We start from the raw sequence: 27,781 nt of genomic DNA on the forward strand, positions 1-27,781 counted from the left end.
TGTTTTCAGCTACCATGCCAGAAATTTCGTATTCTAATAAGGATTATTACCCATTAAGCACTTTTCTTAGAGGCTCTGCATTCATTTCACTGATTTTTATTGCTCATTTTATTTGAAACTATGTGTTTTATTTGGGATGCCTCACATATTTGTATGTGTGTCGAGCATCTTTACATTTTATTGTGTGTGTATTTTTAGGTGAACATTTAAGCCAGTTTCATGATTTTGTATGTCTGCTTTGTTTGTTACACATTGTAGTGTTCTCCGGACACTCTTTGCAATATCATATACCTTCAGTTTAAAAAATGGCAGTGGCACTGGTTATGTTTTCTCAATCAGAAGTTCCCAAGGGCTCTAGCATCTTCTCCATGAAATGCTGGTGCCAGCTACAGCAGACACACTGTTGCCCCCTATGAGGCTCAGTGTCATGAGAGTTTTGACCGGACGGAGCCACCACACCACCATCCTCCTAAAACACATTCACCACCATGTCACCATTTTTCATGCCTGCGTTATTTTTTCAGGATTTTCATGGATGTGTATATTTCAGTTCAGAAACCCTGTAAAATGATCTAGTACCACCAGCAAATAATCAGCAGTGGCTAATAGGGTTTTCAAGTACCTCCTGATGTTGTTCTTCCTTCATCTTTTGCAATTTTCGATTTTCCCCTTCCTTTAGAGAATTCATACAAGCCCAGCTTCTGGCCTATAATGGTACAGGAAAAAAAAATCATGGGAAAAGGCATCACCACGATATACTGGTCTGCCCACCATGGGTCTGGTTCAAACTACTCAACCTCTGTACTAAGCAGATAGTAAGCTCTCCACATACACTTGCTTACTGAGTGATTTATGCATGTGTCTGAAGATGCCCCTTGGGATGTATAAAAAGAAGGCACATCTAAGCACAATCATCCAGCACGTTTTAGAGGATGATGTAAATGTTTGTTTAGTTAAGCTTTAAAAATATCCCCTCAGAGATAATCAACACAGTTTATTCTTTCTAGTGAGAAGGATTGGAAATAGAGGAAAGTTAAATATGTTTTTCAAGAATATTCCAACTAGCTGATGAATATCAGAGGCAAGCAATGGTAACACTGACTACAGAGTATTGACATGTCTTGTGCTCATTAACGCTGTCCTATTAAATCGCTTGTCAGCTGGTGATGGATAACATGTAATTCCAGAGATGCGTTCCTTTCTAAGTCTTCACGCCCCTAATCTATACCTGAAGTTCATTTCTGGTCCTAAGAGGCAAAGCAAAGGCTGTTTGAGAGCACAGCAGTCATCATTTCTGGCTGAATTAGGACCTCAAGGGGGAACCTCCAAAGAGCCAGCACACACGGTACGATATCCCACTATTGTCCCACCCACCTTCCACGCCAGGGTTCCACCACGCCTGCTAGAAGTTATGAGATTTCAAGCAGTCAGTCTGTTCATTTCTCACACACTTTCTCTCCCTCACATTGATTTGCAGCTTACCCTCTTTTAGGCAGAGAAGCCGGTCTGATAAGCTAACACGTTGAAAATTCCATTGTTCTCATAAAACTACCAGCAGCATTATAGCAGCAGGTGACATATTTCAGGCCCGGTTCCTTGGACTAATAATCCATAAAGCTTACGTCGCCCGGTCCCCCCCCCTTCCCTTACTGTAATTTTTCTCAAGCACTTCTTAATTCATTCCCCCATTTCTGTCACTATAAAACCCATATTCCATCAAATAAGAAGCAGCACTTGCCAGAAGGGAAGAGCGGCTTTGGGAACTGTATCGCCTGGGGCACTTCCAGATGTGCTCAGAAAGCCCACCTAGATCCAAGCCCTGCTAATCAGACAGGCAAACATATGCTAGGACTTTATCCTGAACACGAGGGGACTATGATACGACAGAAAAGGTGGTGAGTCATTCTCCAGAGACTCCTTTTTACATTAGAGAAGGCTAGTTTTCATCACAAATATTCCATATCAGAACTGAAAGAGGGGGAGGGGGCCAGGGGGCACATCTTCTACTCAAGGGACTAAAAGGAGGAGTAAGATATTTAGTTTAAGTCAATATGATGCCTTGAGTGAGGAACACATTTGTCTATCTTCCTTTTAAACTTAAGCACTTTGTTGTTCTTTTATCAGAATATGGGTCCTAGTTATTGACACAGAAAACAAAAAAATGGTTAGATCCATAAAGTGTCAATGAAAAGGCCACAGAAACTGGGAAGTCACTTGGCTTCTCAGCTACAAAGAGTTCAAGGCTGGTATTTCAACTACAGGTTCAATATTATTATAGACATTAACAGCTCAACTTAGAATGATGCTGTACACCAGAAATTGACACATTGCAATTGACTGTACTTCAATTTTAAAAAAGAAGAAAACAAAAAAAAGAATTCAATTTTACTTGCAGTCCTAATGCTTACTTACCCAGCTGTGATCCCTAGGCAGAACAGGAAGTTTCTGTTCAAAAATATTGGGGCGGGGGGGACGGATTTCTGATTACTATTTTTCTTAGTTCTAAGTCCCAGAAATTTCTGCCATTGAATTTACATAATTTTTCTATCATTAAATATTGATTTAATATATTAAAACTAAACTTTTTAATTTTATTTTTTATTAAAGTGTAGTGGATTTAAAAACTAAATTTTTGTTATTCCATTAAAATATACACTTTTACTCATCCCCCCTCACAAGCTACGCTTATAGTATATTCACTCAATAAGCAATATTTCAGCCTCCTATGCACAGGCACCGTGGTAAGACACGACCCCAGACCTCAAAGGCTTATGGCCTCGTGTGGAAGGAAAACAAGAAGATTAATGATTGCAGTACAGCATGAGAGGTATTGTGGTAGAGGAAGCTAAAAAGAATGACATTTAGTTAAATCGGATCAAGCACACCTTCTCAAAGCGGGTGGCGCTAAGTTGTGTTTTAAAGAGTAGGAATCAGACTAAGCAGGCGGCAGGGCGTTGTGTGAATGAATGAAAAGTGGCATTGGAGTAGTTTGCTGGGGCTACAAAATCCTCCGGGCTGGGTGGCATAAACAACAGAAATTGATTGCCTTCCATGGAAGCCAGAAGTCCAAAATCAAGGTATCTGTAAGGCTGGTTCCATCTGAGGGCTTTGAGGGAAGGGTCTGGGCCTCTCTCCTTGGCTTGTAGATGACCGTCTCCTACATGTGTCTCCCCACATCATCGTCCCTCTATACACGTCTGCTCCTGTGTCCAGATTGCCCCCTTTCATAAGGACACTTGTCCTCCTGGGTTAGAACCCACACTAATGATCTCATCTTATCTTGATGAGCTCGGTAAAGCCCCAATCTCCAAATAAGGTCACATTTTGATGGACTAGGGGGTTAGGACTTCAACATATAAATTTTGGGGGGGGACGCAATTCAACTCATGACAAGCACCAAGTCCCCATTTCAAGATGGTGGCGTGAATACGTTTCTGCTCCATTCTGCTCTCAAAAATTACCCTAACCAGAGGAGGAAATAAAACAAACACAAACTCCATCTTCAGAAGCCGAGAGATGTCTAGAGTCCCAGACAGAAATCTATGAAGACAAAGTAGATGAAGAAATGGGAAGTGTTTAGGATGAGAAAAAAATAACCTAAAGACTTGCCAGTGAGGGATAAAAGACCCACAAGAAGCCAGTCTTCCCCTCAGAGCAACGTGAGGATCCCAGAAATGGATTCACCAGCAACTGGGGAAGATGGATGAAAGGAAGGCAGCTATGCCTGCTCCTCCCCAGAAAATTCAGGTTCTAATCCTCCCAGCCCTGACAGGAAATCAAAAGTATATTCTCCAGATGAACTAAACCAGGCAGGTCTATGACAGAAGGCAGCCGCCGTCAAATCCCAGGCTGAGAATGAATGGTGAGCCTCTAGGCCCTTCTTTGCAGTTTTCTTCTGCTCCCTGCATGGCTTCCTCTGAGAAGTAGAGGGCGATATTTTGTCCATGAAACAAGAATAGGTTGCTATTTTTCCCAAGCAACAGAGAAAGATGGAGCTCTTGGAAATTAAAAGTATTTCCCCTTCCCCTACAAAAAAGACAAACCAGAAAAATATTTAGAAGATAAAGTCAAGAAAATGTGTGGGATAACAGGAAAAATAATTATGTACATTTTATATATTTTTATATTTTATATATATTTTGTACATATATATAGTTAATAGCATATAACTTTTATGTTATATATATTATACATAAAAGATATTCCCACATTTTTGGTATAGAGTTCCTAAAATCTTTGTTATTTCCTGAATGGTTTAGAGCATCTCTTGTTCAAATATTTGAGCTTTGACCCATCCCTGACACAGGGCTCCTAAACCATTATAATTTGTGAAGTGATTAAAGCATAAGAAGCATCTTCTGTTCTACTTAGGCAACTTCCTGTGGGCTCCTGGATGGGGGCTGGTCATCAGAAAGACCAAGTCATGATAGAAAGTTTGGAATTTTCAGTTTCAAACTTCCACCCTCCAGCAAGGAATAAGGGGGTGGAAGTGGCATTATTAACTCATCATGTGTACATGAGAAAGCTGCCATAAAAATCCCAGAGATACAGGGGTTCAGGGAACTTTCAGGTAGGTGAATATATCCATCTACCAGGAAGGTGGCCACAGCCCAGCTCCACAGGGACAGACGCTCCTGCGCTGGGGACCCTCCCTGACCTCACCCTATGTATCTCTTCCTCTGGTTGTTCATCTGTATCCTTTACCATATTTTTTCATAAACTGGTGAACACAAGTATTTCCCTGAGTTCTGTGAGCAGCTCTAGCAAATTCATCAAACCCAGGGTGCAAGACATGGGAACTTTTGATTTGTGGCCAAATTGGACAGAAGTTGTGGGTAACCAGGGGACCTGCCACTTGTGATCAGCATCTGCAGTGGGGAGCGGTCCTGTGGGACTGAGCCCTTAAACTGTGGGATCTGATGCTGTCTCCAGGAAGAGAGCGTCAGTATTGGATTGAATCCTAAGACACTTAACTGGTGTTGCAGAATTGCTTGGTGGGGCAAACCTCCCCTGGCACCTGGCGTCAGAAGAGGTGTGTGTGGTAGCGGCAGAGGGGTAAAAGAGACACTCCAGAGGGAAAGGACTGGGGTTTTTTCCTAACTCAATATGTCAGGAAGTAGGGGCAAAGATACATTAGAGGAGAAAAACATATTTTTGCAAAAAATTAGAAGATAAGTCAAGGAGGCCTAAGATTTGAATAATAAGAATCTCATAAAGGGGGAGGGTAGAGCTCAGTGGTAGAGCATGTGCTTAGCATGCACAAGGTCCTGGGTTCAATCCCCAGTACTTCCATTAAAAGAGAAAAAAAAAAAAAAGTATCCCATAAAGAGAAAATGAAGGGAAATAAATCAAAGAAATAACACAAGAAAATCATCTAAAACTAGAGGTAAATTTCCAGACTGGAAATGAATAAAAATAAGCCTTACACTAAGGCATCTCATTATGAAATTACAGAATACCAGAAAGAAAAAAAAAAGAGGAGATACTAAAATAGTTTCAGGGAAGCAGGGAAAAGCCCCCCATATAAGACCTGAAATTCAGATGGCTTTGGATTTCTCAGGAACAAATAACTCAAAGTTAGGAGAGCAATGCCGTCAAAATGCTGAAGGGAAGTGATTTGCAATTTGGAATACTTACCAGAAAATTGCAAGCCAAGTGTGAGGGCTGAATAAAGAGTTTCAGACATGCAAGGACCTGAACTTACATCTTCTCTTGGGAAGCTACTAAATAATCCACTCTACCAAAACAAAGAAATAAAGCAAAAAAAAAAAAAAAGAAAAACGAAAAAGAAAAAGAGAGAGAGACAGAGAGAGAAGAAACAAGACCCAGAAATCAGAGAACCAAACACAGGAAAGCAATAAAAGCAACTCCCTAGATGACATTAAAGCAGTGAGTCTCCTCCTTGGCTGCACACTAGAATTACTCAGGGAGCTTTAAAAGCCTAAAGCCCGAGCCACAGTATAGCAAGATCTCCAGGTGTGCAAGCCAGGCCCTGGGGAATTCTAAAGCCCCCCCCCCCCCCAGGTGCTTCCAGTGCTCGGGTGAGGTTGAGAGCCATTCGGGGAAAGGACAGTCCCAGAACAGCTGCGCACGTTGTGCCTAAAGCCCAACCAGCCCAGGTTAGGTCAGGAGGGAGGAGGGATCAATCAAGGAAGCCTGAGATTTGAATAATAATTTTCCCATAACGAGGGGGTGGGACGTTGCCAGAAGGGAAAGAAACCCGGAATTGACAAGTTATCTGAAAGGAACAAAGTGGGGGAAAAAAAATGTGTGGAAATTTTCATCAAGAGGAATTGGAGAACAGTCACAGAAGCTAAAGGAAGACAGTCACATGTTCACAGGAAACCAAGAAAACGCACAAATAAAATGAAATTGTTTCCAAGTTGTAGGAGAAGGAAAATGTACAGTATAACTGGCTTGGTGGTGAGAAAATACTTGTAGGGTCATAATAAGGGAAAGCCTGAAATCCTGAATTAATTCTATTAGGAGAATGGGGGGAAGAAATGAGTAAGATCTAAAACTGATTCACTGAGAGAGAGCATTATATACAGTGACAGGTCTGCAGAGCCAAATAAAATGCACAGCAAAGGGAGTGAGGTGGGGTGAATTATGACGTCCCCCAAAGACGTCCGGGCCCTAATCCCTGGGAGCTGTGACTGTTACAAGGTGAAAAGGACTCTGCAGAAATTGAGAATCTGGAGATGGGGAGGTGCTCCCCGGTGATCCAGTGGGACCAATATAATCACAATGGTCCTTATAAGAGGAAGGCAAGAAGGTCAAAGAGCAGAGAGGAGGTGACGTGAGGATGAAAGTCAAGGCTAGAGTGATCCCTGTGCCAAGGAGCCAAGAGAAGCCAGGAGAGACAAGGAATCGATTCCCCCTTGAGCCTTCAGAAGGAACCAGCCCAGCTAACCCTGATTTTAGTCCCTTCACACCCATGTCTGACTTCTGACCTCCAGAATTATGAGAGAATCAATCTACGTTGTTTTAAGCTACTAAATTTGCAAAACTTCTTTACGGCAGCAATGGAAAAATACACAAGGAGTTTAAAGAATTGAAGCAGACATCGGGTTGAAGGGGTGCAAGGGATGGATGCCTTTGGGTGTTGAACACAAATCACCTGTGGACTGTGTTCTGATTCGGGTCTGGAGTGGGTCTTGAGATTTGTCTACATTTCTATAAGTGCCCAGGTGATGCCCATACTCCTGGTCCATGGACCACACTTGGAGTGGCAGAGACCAAGGCACCAGGATAGCAGGGAGGTGAGTTGGAGGGGTGAGGAGGAGAAGGTGCAGAGGTTGGCAGAGCAGAGAGGGCTTTGTGCTAAAGCTAAGACATTTGACTTAATCCTTGAAGATATAGGGAACCACTGGACAGGGGAACACCGGGTGGTTTTTTTTAAATTAGTATTCTCTGTAAAAGAGCCAGGGCGGGCAGCCAACCAGAGATGGGTTGCACATTATTGTACAGCTGAAAATATCCAAGGATGAAGACTGTGGAGGGTGTAATGATGCTGGTGTACCTGCTTCCACATCCATACCCAGTACACAGAACTATACCCACCCTGCATAAGTGGACATTGTAAGTTCCCTTCGTCTGAGGTTGTCTTTTGTGACACCTCCAGGAATTTTCTGCTCGTCAGTTTTCATCAACAACATTATATAGCATTTATTAAATTTGCATCTGACACGGCAGATCCACACTTAAATAAAGTCTAAGAAGAACCATTTTCCCAGGAAACTTGCATTAGGTAGTAAAATTTAAATTGTTCTTTTAAAAACCTGAAGCCTTGCAGCTCCTCACAGCCCACATGTATGGGGATCACGCAGTGTTCACTTTCTATGCACTGACCATACTTAAGACAAACTGCAGGTGTCTTCTTTTAACCTCCCAGAAGTGTAACGTACATATTTGATTTTCCGAAAGCATTACAAATGATTCTGCAGTGCAGTCTCTGAGGAATTCCACGCATATGGATTAGACAGCATGGGAAGAATACAATATGGGTAAAAAGTCACTAAAGTATATTGAACACCCACCAATTATTAATTGCTTGGTGTCAAAATGGGAGCAGCTATTGAATGTGGTTCGGTAAGGAGCCATCCTGGGTCCAATCTCGCTCCGTATTTTCTATTAATAGCTCTGAGGATCTTATGACTCATGCACTAATCAATCCACAGAAAATGCAGCTCTGGGAGTCATTACTAATGCCTTGGACGACAAGATTAAAATGCAGGATGATCTTGTTAAGTTGAAGAAATGAGCCAAAATCAATAGAGCGGGTATACCTAGTTCCACCAGGTGTTTCAACCACAGGATTCGAGAAGCCCTCAAACAGAAGTCAAGACCATCCTGCCAGCCAAACACCCAGGTGGTAAAGCCATCCGACTCCCCCCACCTGCAAAAGCTCCCCAGACAGACGTCAAGGAGCAGCTCTCCTGCCTGAACCAGGGCACGGTCCACAGGTGATCCGTGTGCCCATCAATGTTTGGAAGCACCGCTCTCTAGCCCTTCCCTTTCTGGCCATATCCTCTCACTCCCACCGCTCTGAACACTTGGGGCAGTTGGCTTTCATTTTTATCCATGTGCCTCATGTGCTTTAAAAAAGTCAACACTTAAAGGCATCTGTCTGATTTAATTCTACCACCTGCAGCTTCTCAACTCCTTCCCCCAGCGACCTGGGATGTGGGGAGAGGGATGATGGATTTGATATGACTTGTGGGGCCCACAGTACCAAATCTGGACCTTGGAACACCACATTAGAAGGGGGAGAAAAAAGGAGCACTTAGACATTTGTAGATAAGACTGGAATGACCGTTTCCTAAGGAGAGTCATAATGTCCTCCTGACATTTTAAAAAGTGGTCACCAAAGAGAAAAGGGCTGCAGATCCGGCTTCTCAAACAACTTAGCATTTACCTGCCTAAACCCAGAGAAGCTAAGACTTTAAAACTTAAACCGATCTTTTCTTTCAACTACAACCCTTTCCCAGAGTCATCCTTAATGACACTTACTTTCTTGCCCCCAATTAGCCAGACAATAACCAAGCCCTGCCAGTTTCAGCTTCTCCATGGTTCTCTGTTCTGAACACTCATCTCCACCCTCTCACCCACTGACCTACTTCAAGTCTCCATCACTCCTCCTCGAGAATCATACAGAAGCCTCCTAGAGGCCTCTGTGTTCCTTTAGTTCCATGCTTCACGTGGTTACCAGTGTGATCAGCTAAATGGCATATCTGGTCAGGAAACTTCCCTGTTTAAAGCTTTTCAGTACCTTCTGTACCCACGGAACGAGGTTCAAGTTCTCCACTGTGGCAGGTGAATGTCCACAGCGGTGTTCTACCAGGAGTACCACCAGCCTCCTGGATGGGGCATCTCTGGACGTCTGGACGTCTCAATGTGTGGAGGATGCTACTAGCATTCTGTGCCCAGGAGTCAGGAATGCCACACATCCTGTGGTACCCAAGACAGCCCACACAAGAAACCATCCCGCCCAAACTGTCCCTCATGGCTCCCACCTCCTAGCTTGCCCTTCTAGACTGCAGCTCCACAAAACTCATTCCTAACACAGCCAGGCTTTTTCTTGCCATGGTACCTTAATTCTTGCTTCCATGGGATAATTAATTCCTGACGCCTGGAATGATCTCTTCTGACTCATCTTTTAAGCTCAGCTTTCTAATTGCTAGATGCACTACACTCACCCCTTTGCTTTATAGCTAGTTCTCTCCTTTCTTTGACTAAGGTCCTTCCAGGCAGAAATTGTATGCATTTGTATAACATAAAAAGCTGGAGGATGGATAGATGAATGGATGACTGGGTGATATTAAAGACTTTTCAGAGGCTGACGTTTGGTCCCAGTGTCTGTAATGTAGGCTCCAAGTAGAAGCATCATTTTACAGCTGAGACAATAGTTAAGGTCAAAGTTTCAGCTCCAGTCACCTGCCTTTAGTTCCAAAATTCTATACAGGTCACTCTATGGCCTTAATTTCATTCACTAAACACCTCTTTGTGGTTTTTTCTTTCTTTTTTTGAGCATTGTTAAACAATTCCAGATTTTTATTTTTATTTATTTGGGGGCAGTAGGTAATTAGGGTTTTATTTATTTATTTATGATGCAGTACTGGGGATTGAACCCAGGACCTCGTGCATGCCAGGCATGCACTCTACCACTGAACTATACCCTCCCTCCCCAACTAAACACCTCTTTAGAAATTGCCAGATGGCACCCGGCATGACACACCACTTACGCAAGGAGCAACTTGACAGGTACTTCTGCTTGGCAGCTCTGTGTCCAGTCTTCTCAAGAACTCAGCATTTTTGCTAGCAGGAACACAAAGAGGTGTTAGTGCCTTCGTAAAAGCAGAAATATCATTCTTTATTGTGCCTCTGGATACTAGCCTGGACTTTTATTGGGTGATGACGGAAAGTGTCCCAGGTAGAGAAGGAGAGGTGAGTGGGAGAACATGGTGGAGCAGACAATCAAAACAAAATGCTATGGCAAGACTGCATTTCATCGCCTGACAAATATACTACCAGGTTTGCGGAATGTGAACGTATGATTTCAGTTTTTTTCTGCTTCGTGTCCTCTGACATGGAGATAAATGCCCCCTCAGATACCCCAGAATGGGGCCCTAACTTTCCCATCTGAACGTTTAAAGCTTGACACCCAGACTTCACTGTAGGGCTGTGGAACACCACTCCCCTACAACACCTCACTCACCCCACACTGGGGCCACATTCGGCCCCTCACCCTTCAGGGGTCTCTCTTCAGGTCATCTTCCTGCCCTCCTGGCTCTGACTACTCTCAGGATTCACAGAGCTGCTAATCCAGTAACTCTTAATCATTGATGGGGCGTGGACCCCTTTGGAATTCTGAAAGCAGAAATGGACCCTCTTCCTCCACACAGACACACAAACACAAACACACACACACACACACACACACACACACACACACACACACTCCTTTGCATTTGATTTGCACTTTCTGTGGGAGGTAAGAGGGGCTGCCAGTTCCGGTCTGTATTTCTGGCATATTTTTAGCTCTGAGAGACTGTGAAAGCTGGGCCTAGACATGTCCTCTGTTTTAATAAGTTCTTTGTTTTTCCCTTAAAAATCCAAACCCTCAGCCTGGTTTCTCCTCTCACATACATCCAGCATAGGATGCTGGAATTGCTTCCTAGCCCTTACTTTAATGACAGCTCCATTCTGCCCACCATTGATGAATTTCTACGCCTCTGACCTCTCCCCAGGTAATCTGTGGGATCTTGATCCTCTTACTGCATATCCACAACCAAACACCTCAGCGAGGCCTGACTTCCATTGCACCAGACCCTTGCAGCCTGCTCCCCTCCTGCCTCCTTCCTCCCATCACCCCTCTGCTTCCCCTGAATACTTTAGGCCTAATGCTAAGATCTCATTTATCAAGCTCTTAGGGCCTGGGCATCAACAGAAACACAAATGGTGTAGTAAAAGCACATGGTATCCAGTGGGGGTGGAAACCAAAACAAGGAACTGGAAATTAAACAGAGATGCCAACATCACTTCAAATAATTACTTAGGGAGAACATGGCACTTGAACAAGGTCGGAAGCCTGAGCTGGGAAAGGTAGAGCTAAGTTAAGCGACAGACAGAACCCTGAGAAATGGGAGGCTCCCACCGCCGAGCCGAGCAGCCTTCCCATGTGTCTAGGATTGCTTATCTGGCCCGGGACAGACAAGGAGACTAATGAAGGCTGCAGAGTCTGGAAGCTGCCCCAATGTCTGGGGCTTTATGAAGTCATCAGTCAAGTGTGAAAAGAAGAGGGTTGCCAGAAGTTTGGATGAGATTTCTGAAAACCCTTAGCTAAGAGCAGACCATGGGAGAAAAAGCAGTGAGAAAGAAACACCGTGATCAGCACATAAGGGGCTTCAGACCAAGTAGACGGGCGGCTCCGCATTGTGTTCCAATGCCAAGCACTTAGCTGGGTGCGTAGCCAGCCCCCAACCACAGCCCTTGTGCCAATGACCACTGCCCCACTCACGCCACAGATCAAATCATGATGACAGGGCCACAGGACTGTCTGGGGGTATATAAGTGGGGTCCTGTGCAGAATGGGGATTACTCCCAGGTGATTAGCTATGAGAACAAGAAGCTCCAAGTTACCAGGCTAACTGGTATTTTTCTACTATCAGTACAATAATTTCTGTATATTGGCTGAGCTGGATTGGGACCCTGGTATTTAATTATGGTCATATTTAATAAAAAGAAAATAGAAACTCCTTGAAGGGCAGAGAGGAGGAACATCTCCTGGAGGGGAACTCCAACAAGACTAAGAATGCTGGACTCTGGCACTGAGTCACCTTTTCCTGGGGGTTCCTCCCTCTTTGTCACCACTGTGACTCTGCCACCAACTGAGGGGGGTGATCCTCTCCCACTTTATCACGGTGACCCCAATATAAATACAGGACCCCTTCTTTTATTCTCTATAGAGCAACTGAGGATGAGCTACCAATAACAGACTGGTTTTGAAGAGTTAGTTGACTCTATGAGCCTTAAGCATCCTTCCTGCTTGTTCTTAGGGCGATGCCTATGGATTATCCTAAAAAGTCTCTTCAGGATGACATCACCTGGACATAACTCCGTTGTAGCAGAGACAGCTAAATATCCATCACAATGGAAGTTCTCTTCTGGTCACACAACCTGACTACTTTCCCTGGTCTCCCTTGCAGCTCAGGTTGGCCATGTGGTTGAGTTTTGACCAATGGGATGAGGAAGGAAGTGATGTGCACCACTTCCAGGACGAACTAATAATAAACTTCCCACACAGGCACTTCTTACATTTTCCTCCTTCTGGCTGTCAGGTTAGAGGCAGGCCCTAGAACAAACTTGGAAGGAGAGGCTAAGAAGAGGAGAAAAATAGAATTCTCAAGGAGTAAGCTAGGCATCTGAGCTATTTCAGAACCATGGTCAGGTGAGGAGAGCGTGGGAAAGGGAATGAACCTGCTCACCCTTAAGCTGTTTTCATGTCAGGTCTAGGAGCTGCTTAGGCCCAGAGTATAAAAACGCATAGTCATTTATCCCAGAATCACCAAGATCATGTCTAGTTTGAGGACGGGGGTTTGGAAGGAAAAACTGCAGTATAAGAAATTCAGGGAAGGAAAGGGATGGGCTAGTCTTATTGCAATGTGATGGAATATTAATCTATCCATGGAGATTCATCAATCAAAAATATTTTTTGACCTTTTGGAAAGGATAAAATGTATAGGAGAGGCCGCAAAGAGTGAAATGTGTGTCTGTTGGCTCATTGAAATAGGCCAGAAACGCAAAGACAATTATTCCTATAAGGCTTTAAAAATCATATTTAGAAAGACAACTAGGGTTTTTAATGTTCAAGGAAGAATCAGTTTACATAGAAAACAAACTTATGGTTACCAAAGGGCAAGGCAGAGTGGAATAAATTGGGAGTAAGGGATTAACAGATATACACTACCATATATAAAATAGATAAACAAGAGTTTTTTAAAAAAAAAATTTCAAAAAAGAATCCATTTAGAAACATTCACTTAGACCTGTAGGAGCTCCTGTCACTCATCACACCCCAGGGCTTCGAGATGCTCTGCACTGTCCTCTACTCGGTTACCCACATCTGCCAATTTTGCAATGGGATAGGACACACCAGGGCATGCCAACAAAAAGGTTCAACTACTAATTTGAAAGCAAATAATCATCATTCGGCAGGTACCCTCCCTGAAAAAATACCAGTTACAAACTCTCCCTGGGACTCTCTGTCTCGCTGGGAGTGGGTGAGGCAGCTGTTCCTTCTCTCACCTCCAGTCAGCTGACACATGAAGGCCAATGACCCAGGGTGCGGACAGTGACCTAAACGAGTGAAGTGGGCCACGAGGGAGGGCAACGGGAGCGGGACTCAATGGCAAATGACAACTGCCACGCAGGCCAGCATCCAGGAGACCAGGGAGGGCAGAGAGGACTGTGACAAACTAGAGAGTCATCCTCCTTGGAAAGGGGTCAGCAGCCACTCAGTTCCACACCTTCACTGTCCCATAGGGACACAGGCCAGCATAGCCAGATGTCCTTGTTTTTCTAGGTATAACCAAAATGCAAGACACTTTTCATATGAAATAGCTTGAATACTACTTAAAAATTTTTGAAACACTGTGGGCCAACACTATGCTGACCGAAAAACAAAAACTAAACAAGCCTCCACAGGTCAAATGGGGCCCCAAAGGCCACCTGATGGTGCCCAGGTGATTTTGTTTCTGCTGTTCAGACTAGTGTATCTCTTAATTACATGCCCTTTATATTCATTTTAAAAAAGAGACAGCAAAAACAAGCAAGATTGGATTCTAGTGTTGAAGAGGGATTTAGAAACAGCTGCTCTGCTGGTTTATGTACATCAGCTACTACCAGGAGAGAGAAGGTCTATCATATTTCATATTTATATCCAACACTACAGTATATTATTTCATTTACAGTTTATAACTATATCTATTTGTTTTAATACATTAAGAGCAATGGTGAGACACTATAAGATAAAAAGACAACCCACAAAAAATATTTACAACCAAAGAAAAAATAATGGAAGGATTAGTGTGAAAAATACATGAAGAGTCTAGTAAATCAATTTTTTAAAAGACAAGCCAATAAAACAATGGGCAAAAAGGTAGAAAAATGTATTTCACAGGGAAAGAAACCCAATTAATAGTAATGATAAAAAGAACAAAAATATAGCAACTTAGGACTCATATATTGCTTATTATGTATGGTAATCGCATTATATATATATAAAATAATGTTATATATATAATGTTATATATATAATATATGTAATAATAATTATATATATATTATATATATAAATAAATAAAAAACAATAATCACACTTATATATATATATGTACATATATGTATATAAATTTCATGACAACCTTGTGAGGGTGCTATTATAATCTCCAATTTATAGAAGTAATTTGCTCAAGATAATACAGCCAATAAATGTCAAAGCCAAGATCAGACTCAGGCAGCCTGGCTCCAGATTCCATGCTTTTAGTCACTAAACTTGATTGCTTCTCATGAGCAATATCCATGTGGAAAGATGTTCAGTCTCACTAATGGCTGAGGACATGCAGACTAAAATAAGATTCCACTTCACACCTGTCAGACTGGCAAAAAAAATCCCCCTCTCAGGGCAGCAAGCCATGAGCAGCAGGCTTCCTGTTGGTCCCAGCCAAACACTCCCGGCCTTCTAGACAGGAGGCTAGGAGCTGCAGGGATAAGAATCTCCTGGCTGGCATCACCAAAAATTGGTTATTGAACTCAGGTTCAGCTGCTCATCAGTCAAGAATCCAATTCTGAGAGACAAGTGTTGGGCAAAAGGAAAGATAGCTTTATTGAAGAAGCTGGCAATCCCGGGGACAAGGTGGACTCATGTTCCTAAGAACCAACTCCCAACTTCCCAGTTTTTGCTCAGAGGTGATATAGGGAAAAGAAGAAAGGGCTATGTGCGGGGGAGGTGTCAGTCTTCTATTTTCAGAGACGACTGTCTCCATCACATGGTTCCAAGTAGCCATCAGGTCTCACTTGTGGTTGGAATGTCATCCGAGCCGTAAATCTCTGATCAGCTAAGGCATCAGCCTTCTCCATCAGCAGCAAGCTAAGCTAAGCTAATGGTGAGCTAGCGTAGAAGTCAGGCACAGTGAGCATAAAATCACAGACATATCATAATGAAGAAATGAAGGTGGAATAATGCTAAGGAGCCCAGAGTTCCTAGTTACAGTCTCACTGCCTCAATTACAAAGCCACCTGCTAAAGATGGCAAAACCACACTTTGTTTGAGTTACTTAATGCCTGGGGAGGAGAGCTATCAGGCTGACTCAAACACTATTTTTGGATCATTCCACAAGAAAGGTAGACTTCCTGTTCTTTAAAAAAAAAAAAAAAGACTTCCTGTTCTTTATATTATGTACTTAAATTTTGGTGTTTTTTTTTTTAACCATAACCTTTCCTACCCTAACCAATAGAGATTTTTTTTTTTCATAAGTAGGATACCATAGTATTTTGTTCTGCAAATTGCTTTTTTCACTTAACAACATCCTTGAGATTTTTTTCCATATTATTATATAGCTATCTTATTCCTTGTGTCAGCTGGAGAGCATTCTACAACATGGATAAAAAATAATACATTCAACCACCCCTACTGATGAATATTTAATTATTTGTTTGAATATCCTGGTATATACATCTTTTGTGCACATGTATGAGTATTCTTCCAGGATATAGATCTACTGTAGAATTATTTTCTAGCACACGTACTTATAAATATATGCATATATTTAAACCATGCTTAATAGTGCCCAAGCCGTGCAATACACACCAAAAGTTAGTTATATGAAAGTGGCAATTCAGAATGATAGCCTACCTCCTCTAAGCATTAATCCCCTCCTGCCCAATTGAAAAAACTCTCCCTTGATCCCACAGCCTCATCCAGTTATTGCCTCATGTCACTGTTCCCAAATTCCTCAAAAGAGTTGTTGCTAAATGCCATCTCTCTTTCCACATCTCCACTTAGACCTGAGTCTATTCCAGTCAGGCTCCCTACCCACCCCCCATCACACCCAGATCATTCCTGTCCGCATCACAAATGTCTCCCTTCTAACATGTCCATTGGTCCTCTCTGCTGACCTTTCAGCAGCCATGGAGAATGGATGAGTCTCTCCTTTTGGAAACACATCTGCCTTGATTTCCATGACACCACACTCATCATCTACCTTACCTCTCAGATGCTTTCAAAACTCTACATTTTCTAAACAAGTTTGTAGTCACATTCCATAGATTTTAATGTCGGATACTTCAAAATTTATATTCTTTTATCCCAGAGTAATTTCAATTTTGGTTTTGACTTTTTTACCCTAAAAGTCTCCTTCCACCCTGCCAGGGAACCTGACTCTTTTATTTATTTTTTAATTGAATAATAATTAGTATACAATATTATATTAGTTAAAGGTATACAACATAGTGATTTGATATTTTTATACATTATGAAATAAATGATCACCACAGTAAGTCTAGTCTGGTGACAGATTATAGCCTAATAGTCACTTTAAAAGGTAATTAGAAAAAAATTTTAAGTGGATAACTTTAAAATTTCTTCATTTCTGGTTGTATTAAGTTTTTCTTAGAAATGGTGGTTTTCTAGAATTTGGGGGTATTTTTTGGAATTTACTGAGAGTCTTTGAGGCCTTAGTCATGGCCAATGACAGTTAAGTTAAGTCAGTATTTGTAAATTTTTTCATATACAAGGTACAACACTTCATTACTATGTCTATACAATCATGCCAAGTCATTGTTATTCATATCTTCTATTTCTTATGTATTTTTTTTGCTTCACATGTCCTAGTTAAATAAAAAGGAAATTAAATAAATCTATATTGCAGACTTTGGCAGTTTTGTTTTATATATTATTTCAAATCTATATTGATATTTATAATTTACATTATCTTTTGGATTACACATTTTATCGGCATAAAATATCATTTATCCTGCTGAATGCTTTCCACCTTGAATTCAATTTTGTCTCACATTAATATTGCCATATCTGCCTTTTTTAATTAGCATTTATGGATATATGTTCCACACCTTTATTTTCCAACTCTTCTGTTTTATAGGTATGTCTTGTTGTAGCATATAGCTAAATTTTTACTTTTTTACTCAATCCAACAGCTTTTCTTTTGATAAGGAAAGTTAGCCTACCTACCTTTTCTGTGATTGCTAATTTGTTGCTTATAAAACTCCTACCTTCTTTCCTGCCTTTTGTGGTGATGATCAAATTTTCATCTCTATTTTTTTTCTTCTAATGTTTTGGTTATATATCTTATTTGTATATGTAATACAATTAAACATATAATAAACACACAATTAGTTATTTTTTCTATCAATATCTGGACTTCACAAGCATTCACTCATGCAAAGAAAAAAAATACTTGTTTTACTTCCTAACCTCCTCTCTTCCTTGAGCCTCTTCTAGCACTAAAATCCTCCTTAATTTTAAATTGACCACGTTGATTCTTAAAAAGGAAATTATAAAATAATCACATTTGACTATAAATGTAACTGTCTTCTTGTTCACAATTGTTCTGATGTGTTCTCTCTTCCTCTTCCTTGGATTCCTTATTTGTTTGACCAGGGTTCATTTTGTGGGATTTTTTTCAGTACAGATCTTAGAACTCCCACAGAAGTGATGAAGTTGGCTGGTGGTGCAAGGAGCTTGTCTCCAGGATAAGAGGAGGGGGTACATATTCCCCTAGGTATAGCATGTTTACCAGGGGCACTTTCGGGGCCCCAGATCCTTCTTAGTGAATCTCATGTCCAAACATCGTTAGGCTCTACCCTTTGGGGCAAAGGCCAGAGTCAGCTGGTCCCTCTCTCTTACTTCCTCCTCTCCTGTCCTCATTTGGAGTTCCTTTGTACTCCACCTTCTCCCTCCAAGCACTATACTAGATTTCTTACAAGGGTTCTATTGATTTATCTTCTTTTGAGTTAGCAACTATTAGCTCCACTCCATGCTATATATGAGGAAACGGGGGCTCAGAGAGGTTAAACAGCTAATGAGGAGAGAGGTTAAAGCTTGAGACCAGGCCAGCAGTCTGATCCCAGATCTGCCCACCCAAGAGGGGACCATTGATGGTACCAGGTCCAACAAATGAGATACTTACGTGAAACTATTTTGGAAATAAGGTACCAGTCAACTTTCATCTTTTAACAATTATTAATTATATCCTGAGAAAGACAGAAACTGTCCCTGACACCCAGGGGCTGGCCTGTTACTCACAGCTAAGCCTTGATGTTCTCCTGTTGAAAGTAATTTCACACAATATCAGTATCAGAGGAGGTCACTCTGTGATGGTGACAGTGATGACAAAAATAAGACCACTCCATAACACGTCTAAACAAAGAAAAATGCACAAACCTTGTCTAAACCACAAAAATGACCAAACACCCCCTCAATTCTGGCTCATCGGAGTAACTGCTGCTTTCTTATCAATTACAGTATTAAGTCTCACTCTGGTCTTCCCTCCTTTTAGACAAGCTCGATTAAGATACCTAATCACAACTACCCCTGCTTCCTGGTAACAGCCAACCCAGGAGAAAGCCCTTCTTCTTCAAACCCTCCCCTCAAGACACCTGACACAGATCCAAACCCTATCAATCCTTTATGACATCTTCTCACTAACGTGGCGCACAGTTCCCCATCGTGTGGCCAGTGAGTTTGGAATTCATCTTACAAGCAATGGAGAATAATCAAGGCATTTGGAGTAGGGTCGTGGCATGACCAGAGCTGTGATTTAGAAAACGAAATCAGACAAACATGGAAGACAGACAAGAAAAGAGACCGCTGGCAAAGAGATTAAGAAAGCCATTCCAGTGGCTCAGGGGATGACAAGGAGACAGGAGCCAAGCGCAAGCGGCACGTGATAAATACCCCTAGGAAGGCAGAGGGAGGAGGAATGAAAATAAGCCAACGTTCCCTAGGACATCTGTAGGCAGAATTGATAGTGGGTAGAAATCTGGGTTCAGTCTTAACCATCAACGTGATTTAACATTCAGTAGGGATTCTCTCAGATTTCTCATAAACCATTCAGGCTGGTTCTGAACAAAACAGGGGATTTTTGTATCTATAAATTCACTTCATTAGCATAAGATAGAAAGCCATGAATAGGATGACTTTCGGTTCACCTTACTTGGATTATAAAATGTGAGGTTGGATTCAAGCCTATCATATGGATAAGGGATCAATTTAGCCCTTAAGTGTCTTTTGGAAGCTCCCACGAAGGGCATTAGAAGTTTCGTGAGCATATTAGAAGACAAACTTGGAACCTAAGTGTGCATATTCAGCAGACCTGCCTGGATCCTCAGCTCCAGGAAACTAAAATAGATGAAGATAGGCCTCCTAGGAACTAATCACACTATCATTCAAATGGAAATTAAAAAGATGCATGGTTCCAACGGCGGAAATGAAGGAAACTTCCCAACATTACCATGGACAGGCTGAGCTCATGGTGGTGCTTGCAATTGAGGAATAAGAAGGTTCTGTTTTGGAATGAGCTTGGTTCCAAGAGCTTTCTCCAACTAGCTTTTCCCTGCTCTCCTAGAAATTTTGGAAACTGTACCTAGGAGTAAGGTACAGCCAAGAGGGTTCACAAAAGCCCATGTACCCTACAGTAAGCTGAATTGTGGTGTAAATCCAGTTTTGGACCTGGAAGAGGATGTCATTCATGAATGAGGAAAGTCAGACAAAGACATACTTCCTCAGTTCTTCTTTTGCCTCCTCCAGGCAAAATTTAGATCTTGTTGGAAGAAACAGAAGTCAACTTTGCCCAAATCTTTCTCTCTGAACTGATCTATTCTAGAGTCTTCTCCACAGGTCTCCATGTGGCTACAATGCTTATCACCCCCACCCTGACCATATAATCCTGACCTTCAAAGTACACCGCACCTCTAGATCACCTATTTTCCCTAGCCCCCTAAATCCCAAGACCAAGATTTGGCTGCATCGCTCACTGTGTCTGTGACTTAAGTCAATTTAAATGAAGATGATATAAATTGGGAATTCGAAAATTGCACCTCTTGGGGAGTGATGGAAATGTTAGCTAACTTGACTGTGACAGTGGTTTCATTGGTGTGTACATCTATCAAAAGTCATCAAATTGTACATTTGAAATATGCGTAGTTTACTGTACAGGAACCACACCACAATAAAGGTATTTTTTTTAAAAGATGATATATCCCTAATAGGGTTAATCTAAATGAAAAAATGTGTATCATATGCCTAATACTGCTGACCCTCCACAGGTCCTCAATAAAACAGCAGTTTATTGCTTTGCTTATTTCACTTAAAAGAGCCAAGTCCTTTGTATTTTTTAAACTGTACAAATGTATAATCTGTAACATTAAATGGTTATTAGATGTGAATTAAAATTACAAATACTTAAAGTATATCCAATTCTTATCTCTCCAGCAAATCCTTAAAAGAACATTGTTTTTCCTAACAAAGGGGCAGGGAAGGATAAATTAGGAGTTTGAGATTAGCAGATACTAACCACATATATAAAACAGATAAACAACAAGGTCCTACTGTATAGCATAGGGAACTATATTCAATAGCTTGTAATAACCTATAATGAAAAAGAATATGAAACGGGGAGGGTATAGCTCAGTGGTAAGTACGTGCCTAGCATGCACAAGGTCCTGGGTTCAATCCCCAGTACCTCCATTAAATAAATAAACAAACAAACAAACAAACAAACTTAATTACCTCCCCCACAACAACAACAACAAAATCTCTTTTAAGAATATGAAAATGAAATATATATGTATGTATAAATAAATCACTATGATGTACACCAAAAACTAACACAGCATTGTAAATTAACTACACTTCAATAAAAAATTAAATCAAAAATTCAAATTTTTTTCAAAAATGCATCTGATTGCCCCACTCACATCCTACCCTAGCCCCCATAACTAGTTAAAAAGGCTCAGAATTCAAACGTGTCTCTTCACCCATCCAAAAGCCACATGACTAGAAAGATGACTATAACTCAAAGTAAATTACCATTTAAATATAAAGTGCTGAAGTTTAAATAATGTAAATCACAACATTCTTTCTTTGATTTTAACAAAACACACACACTGGTTTATTAACTGTTACTTCAAATCTTCAAATCTACCAGTAATGTTGACTAATAAAAAAGGCCATGACATTTTACAGGCAGTAAAGAGTGACAGAGTAAAATAATAGTGAGAACTATGCCAAAGTTAGAAGCCTATTTCTACCCTTCACTTTCATGCCCAAGAATCCTAGAACTCACTTCTAAATTGTGAAATCTGAGTCTGTCCCCAGCCAGAGTAGCAGACTTAATGCACCATTAATCTGGTCTGTTCTCAGTTGCCAACTGAAATAGTCAGTCATTCGATTTTGAAGGAAAAGACAGTACCGCAGAAGTACATTCCAGAGGTCTTTCCATAAAAACCATCCCGTGTGCTCCATCTGCACGTGCAATCTGCTTGTGTATTTTCAGCCAGCTTGCATGGGCAGATTAATGCGTACAATTAGGAAGCAACCTCACAGGCATTCGATAAACTGCCTTCATTATTACACTCAGGAGAGTCCCTCTGGGTGTCAATAAAAGCCTAGTTTTCTGCCTGTTAGCTAAATAATTGACAACACTAAAAATAATCAGAAGCAAATGAACGAAGTCAAGAACAAGGTGGTAAGAAAGAGCACATTAAGATTCTCGTGGTGGTGCCCCAGGATGCTACCATGAGCTTTTTCTCCAGCAACTGGGATTTACAGTCTGCTCAAGTCCGTGCTTGCCCTTCTCTACACAAAACAAAACAAAACAAAAGCGAAACAAAGAACACCATTCCTGGTCTGCTATTTGACCCGCATATCACAGCATGCGGAAACCAGCAAGGTCACGAGGCATCGACTAGTTTGAAAGAATTTCATATTTACGTTTCTACTTTGTGATCCTTAGTTTGACAGCATCAGGAGAATCTAATTTTCTAGGGGAGGGGATAGAATGGGAAGAGTCTGGTTGGTCTAGAGAAAACTTGGAGCTGTTAAAATCCTAACAGTTCTCCTCCACAATTTTTCCGCCATAAATTAATCTGAGAAGGGACAATAAAAGCTTTTTATGCAGAGAAGCCATCTTTTCCAAGAAGTTTCTTGCATACTTCTAGCTATATAATGGCCATTCATTTCATGAGCTATTGATCTTTTAATTTCAAAAATAGTTCAAAACAAAAAACACTTAAAACACACACACATACACTTCTCCTTGTGTTTCTCAATAGGCTTTAAAAATCAATTTGAGATACTTCTCATTTTCAGCCAACTTCTCTTTTTCCTGGTTAACTGGGACTTTCACGATAAGCAGAAGAAAGAGCAAGAGTGAAATGTGCGTGTAATTGAATTCAGCTCCACTGACAGTGTGTGAGGTGGCTGGGGGAAAAACTCGTTTTTCTTTACAGAAAAAGGGTGCTCTCTGGTCTTTAGTAAAACACAAACTCAAGAAGCTGGAGGACTAGGAGGAAAAAGTTTTGACAACACAATCTCCCATTTCCTTTAAAACCCCAAGAATCTCTCATCATGTTTTAAACTCTCCAGAGAATTGGAGATTGTTCAACTTCCCAGTCCTGTACCCAAGACCCCTCACTAGTAAGCAGGTCTTCCCCTTCCAGTTGAAAAGGAGGATGCTGCAGAATTAACACATCTGCTCTTTTTGTGCCTCCAGGATACAACTGCCCCATGGCACCCCCTTATCTACTTCAGCTTCTCTGATTGGCCTAGAAATCAACGCTCATCCATTCTCTGCCAATGAACAGGGAAGGCAATAATACATTAACATCCTTAATCTATTGCCTCCCTCCTTCCATCTCTATCTAAGGCAGCCAACCTCTCCTGGTGTTTAGCTTTCTACCAGCTTCATCACCCTATGCTTGCCTTAGAACAACAATGGGGAAAAACAGGCTATGAATTCTATGATTCAAACTGAAGAAGATAACGTCACTCGTTACCACTTCCACCCAACCCCATTCCATCTCCCACTCTTTTCCTGGCTACTAAAGAATACTTTGGTGAGTATAGATGTCTCCAACTTTAGAATCTCACTTCCATAATGACAAGTTCAACTGCATAATGAATATAATAGCCAAGAATCCAATATCAGATGTTTTGAACAGATACCACCACCTAGAATTTAAAAGCACAATGAACAATGTGTCTATAAAAGGTACAAAGTTCTGAAAACATAAACTTACTACTGTTGATGTTCTCTAAAAGCTTCTCTTCTAAGGAATTCTTGAAGTCTTTTTTTCTCCTCTAGTTTATTGCTCTGAAATTGAAAGTGTCAAAGTACAATCTATTAGGGAAGCTTTAAGCAGAATCATGATATTAAGGTTACCCAAGGTCCAAAATCTTTAGGCTCACGTGGCCTCAGTAGTCCAATATGGTACCTACCGGGGCTTCCAAGATGTTACCTGTCTCACAACCCATAAGCCCCACACTGAAAGCCAGGAGCCCCACGTTCTTTCCATGGGTCCCCTCTCCCATCTTTATTGGCATAATCACAGAATAAGTATTTCACATTTTTATTCTTAGTTCAAATGACAGCAACATGTATATTTTAAGCAATGTTTTCAAAATGTTCTAAGGAAAACATGAAATTTTCACACCAAGTATGTTAAATTAAAATGATAATAAATGCTTAAACAGTTGATATGAAATATATATATATATATATATATATATATATATATATATATATATATATATATACCCACATTCCAATAAAGCATTTAGGCAGAGATTTTCAATAAGCCAATTCAACTCCCTTCTGACTTAGAATCAGATACTTAAAGCTATTGAGAGACTGAACAGCAAATGTCAAAAAAAAAAAAAAAAGCCAACCACTTGAATAAAAGAGTTCTCTTTTTAAATTTGTTGTTTGGAGAGTCTAGAGATAAGGGACTTTATACTTGACATTATTGTCACCATGGCTCTGGCATATTTTAATCCAGCTTAATAATCCAAGAACACTTGCTATTTTTCACTGACACAACTGTCTTTTTAAAATTTGCTTATGAAACAAGTAGACTTTCTAAACAACAAATTTAATAGGGAGTTGGAAGCAAGTTCTACAACACGGAGAGACTTGAAGTTTTAAATGAATCCACGGGAGATGTCAAGCAGCTGGGTCTGCTTTAATAAAAATAAAATTGGATTTGCCCAGCAGGAAGAACTGTGAAAACGGAGTAGTGGAAACCGTCCCTTCCAAACCCTAACATAAGTTTAGCTCCATGTTCCAAAGAAGAGGAAAAAAATTGTTCATATTGTTTATTTCCATGAAAGTCTTCAGTCACACAGAACTATTTACAAGTCCCATTTTGAAAGGTAAAAATGGATGATTTCAGTTTCACAAAAAAGTAAAGGAAATTTACTACAATCAGGGAGAACCAATTATAATATAAGGCAGTTGAATTATTCATGAAACACAGTTCTAGGATGCAAACTAATGGAGAATTGCAAAACTGAATAAATGTGATCTCAATCTAGAAAAAAAAGATCCTGACTCACAAGACCAAAAGTTGTCCATTATAATGAGCTCCCTGCTTCTCTGGGGGAAAAAAAGGGGAAAAAGGGAGATAAAAGACAGTAAACAAGCAGGAGGTTTAACAGTTAAACCAGGATGAGGAATGCTTCTTTGAGAACAATGAGAAAACCACATCTAAAGACCAAGGCCAGGTTCCTTTAGCAAGGTCAGAAACTGGAATACCAGTTCTAACCTCTCCACTTATAGATTACCATTGAACTCAACTCACAAAAACAGTCACTCAGTAGCTAGATTCTGTCCAACAAAGCTCTGTTTATCCCTCAAGAGCCAATGGAGAAGTATTTTGCAAATTGCTGAAATATTTGAATGTTCAGTACCTACCACCGTTTTAGTATAATAATTTAGTAAATAATTAGATTTAGTCAGACTGTTTCTTTCCACATAACATTGAATTAAGGAGTCACCCAACCATACTTATACATTCATATATTCTTTTGATAACTATGTAACCTTAAAAAGCTGAAGCTCTAATTTGTTCTTAGAAACAATGAGTACATACGTGTAAACTAAAAAAATGTGCAGTATATTATATATATTTACTTACATGCAATATAATGTGTATGTGCAGTCAAACTATAATGATTCTACCTAATAAAACTGAAAAAGGGAAAAAAATAATTGGCTAAGAAAAAAAGAATGAATCCAAAAATCTTAAAAATAAAATAAAATAAAAACAAACGCAGAATATAAAATATCTATGAACACGAGGTCCAGAAGAAAAAATTATGGGACCAACTCTAGGTCCAACATCACTGAGTGACCTTAAACAAATCATTTAATATCACTGAATCTCATTTACTCTATAAACACTTATCAAATGCCTATTATATGCTTGGGGGAGGGTATAGCTCAGTGGTAGAGCACATGCTTAGCATGCATGAGGTCCTGGGTTCAATCCCCAGTACCTCCATTAAAAAAAAAAAAGTAATTAAAAAAATATAAACTTAATTATCCACCCCCCAAAAAAACAAAAAAATTGTAATGCCTATTATATGCTTGAACTATGTTAGGTTAGGTGCTGGGAATACAGATATAAACAGAGTAGTGCCTACTCTGGAAAACTTCAGAAGCTAGCTGGGAACACAGATAAGAAAGCCATGATGACAGTGTGTAATATGTACTAGGGGACAGAGGTTTGCAAATATGTGATACGGACACAAAGGAAAAGCACAGAAGTGGGAAATTGAGAAAGGCTTTCAACAGTCCCAGTGCCTTCAAAGTGCAGGCCCCACTCAGAGCACAGGAGCCAAAAGTCTAAGTGACATTAGTGATGTGGTTTCTAATCCCGGGTTCATGGATGACCTGTGTGTTAGGAGAAGGCTCATTTGTAGAGAGAGCAGGCTCAGAGCTTTCCTCAGATTCTCCAAATAAAAGGATGATGACCAAATAAAAGGAGAAGAACCCTGGCTCTAACAAGAGGCAGAAAGTCTAGATAAAGATCAATCTTAAACAAGAGCTTTCCAGGAGGAGGAGGAGATAACAGGAGCAAGGCTACTGCCCTCCATTGTGCGGGTTCTCACTGCGCAGGAGCCTAGCAGAGAGGTCAGAAAAGGCTGAAACAGAACCCGCATTCGGCTCACCGAGCCTTGCATCCCAGCACGGGGTGCTTCAGCACAGAGCAGGGGTGTCTTTTTCTATTTCTCACAAAGGTTCCCATCTGTCACCAGTCTGAGCACCCGCAGAAGTGACTCCCTGCATGAAGAATCTGTTTCTAATTTGCACAAAGGCAATGATGGGCTGGTAGTGACCCTGGATACAAAAAGGGCACTCCTATAACTTTACAGTATTTTCAATATAGAAAGGCATGCAAGAATACGCCAGTTCAGAGAACCCCAAGAAACTCACGGATAAATTCAAAGGGGTTTGTAGTGAGATAGGCAGAAGGTAAGGCTGAGAAAGAAGGGTCTGAAGGGGCAATTATAGAGGAATTTATATACGAAGTAAAGGAGTCTGGACTTCATTAAAGGCAATGATAAGCCATTATGTTATTTTAAGCAGGAGAGGAAGCAGCTCACCCTGAAGGCCACATGGAGGATAAACTGCAGAAAGGACCACAGACATAAAAAACAACCAATTACTGGATTCTCACAGTAATCCAGGCCATCATATATTGTGAGTCCCAAATTAAGGCAACAGGGATAGAGAAAAAAGGATAAACTCTAGGGGAAAAAAAAATGTGGGTGACAGAAATAAGAGGAAGGAAAAAAGAAATAACAGGAGGTAGGCTAAATTAATATAGGATGAGTCAGAAAAGGGGGACGACTACAGGATGACTGGCATTTAAGAGTGTCAGAATGAATACGAGTTCAATTTTGGACCTACTGGATTTGAGACATACTGTGGCACATCTAGAAGGAAATATCAAATGTACAGTGAAATATGTGATTCATGGATTCAGGAATATGCTATGGTCTGGAGAGGTGGAGCTCAGAAATCATCGGCACAAGCGATAAACAAATCCATAGGTGTGTAAATGTGGGGGCTTCCACCTCAGAATACGGCAGCAGAAGCACAGGGAAATGAGGAAGATGAACAGATGGGACCCTGGCTAGACCATCAATAGTAGAAAAATGAGTGGAGGAAAAGGATCCAGAAAAAGATCCAGAGGGATG

General features: G+C 40.8%; 1 protein-coding gene and 1 non-coding gene across 4 annotated transcripts in view; one reads left to right on the forward strand and one right to left on the reverse strand.

Moving 5' to 3' along the window:
* EPSTI1 (epithelial stromal interaction 1) overlaps positions 1–27,781 on the reverse strand; it is a 78,165-nt gene that overhangs the window by 22,891 nt on the left and 27,493 nt on the right. For 2 of the 3 annotated variants that reach the window (XM_014551983.2, XM_032496077.1), the window contains exons 6-8: positions 23,818–23,891; positions 10,245–10,317; positions 623–706 (exon numbers count right to left, since the gene is read on the reverse strand). In XM_014551983.2, the coding sequence (XP_014407469.2) occupies positions 623–706; positions 10,245–10,317; positions 23,818–23,891 (231 nt within the window). The remainder of the gene's footprint in view (positions 1–622; positions 707–10,244; positions 10,318–23,817; positions 23,892–27,781) is intronic. The other variant, XM_032496076.1, reaches the window with a different exon arrangement.
* TRNAA-AGC lies at positions 26,008–26,079 on the forward strand. The gene has a single exon. It is a non-coding gene; the product is annotated as a tRNA-Ala (tRNA).

This window comes from Camelus ferus, chromosome 14 (genome assembly GCF_009834535.1).
Source record: "Camelus ferus isolate YT-003-E chromosome 14, BCGSAC_Cfer_1.0, whole genome shotgun sequence".
NCBI lineage: Eukaryota > Metazoa > Chordata > Mammalia > Artiodactyla > Camelidae > Camelus > Camelus ferus.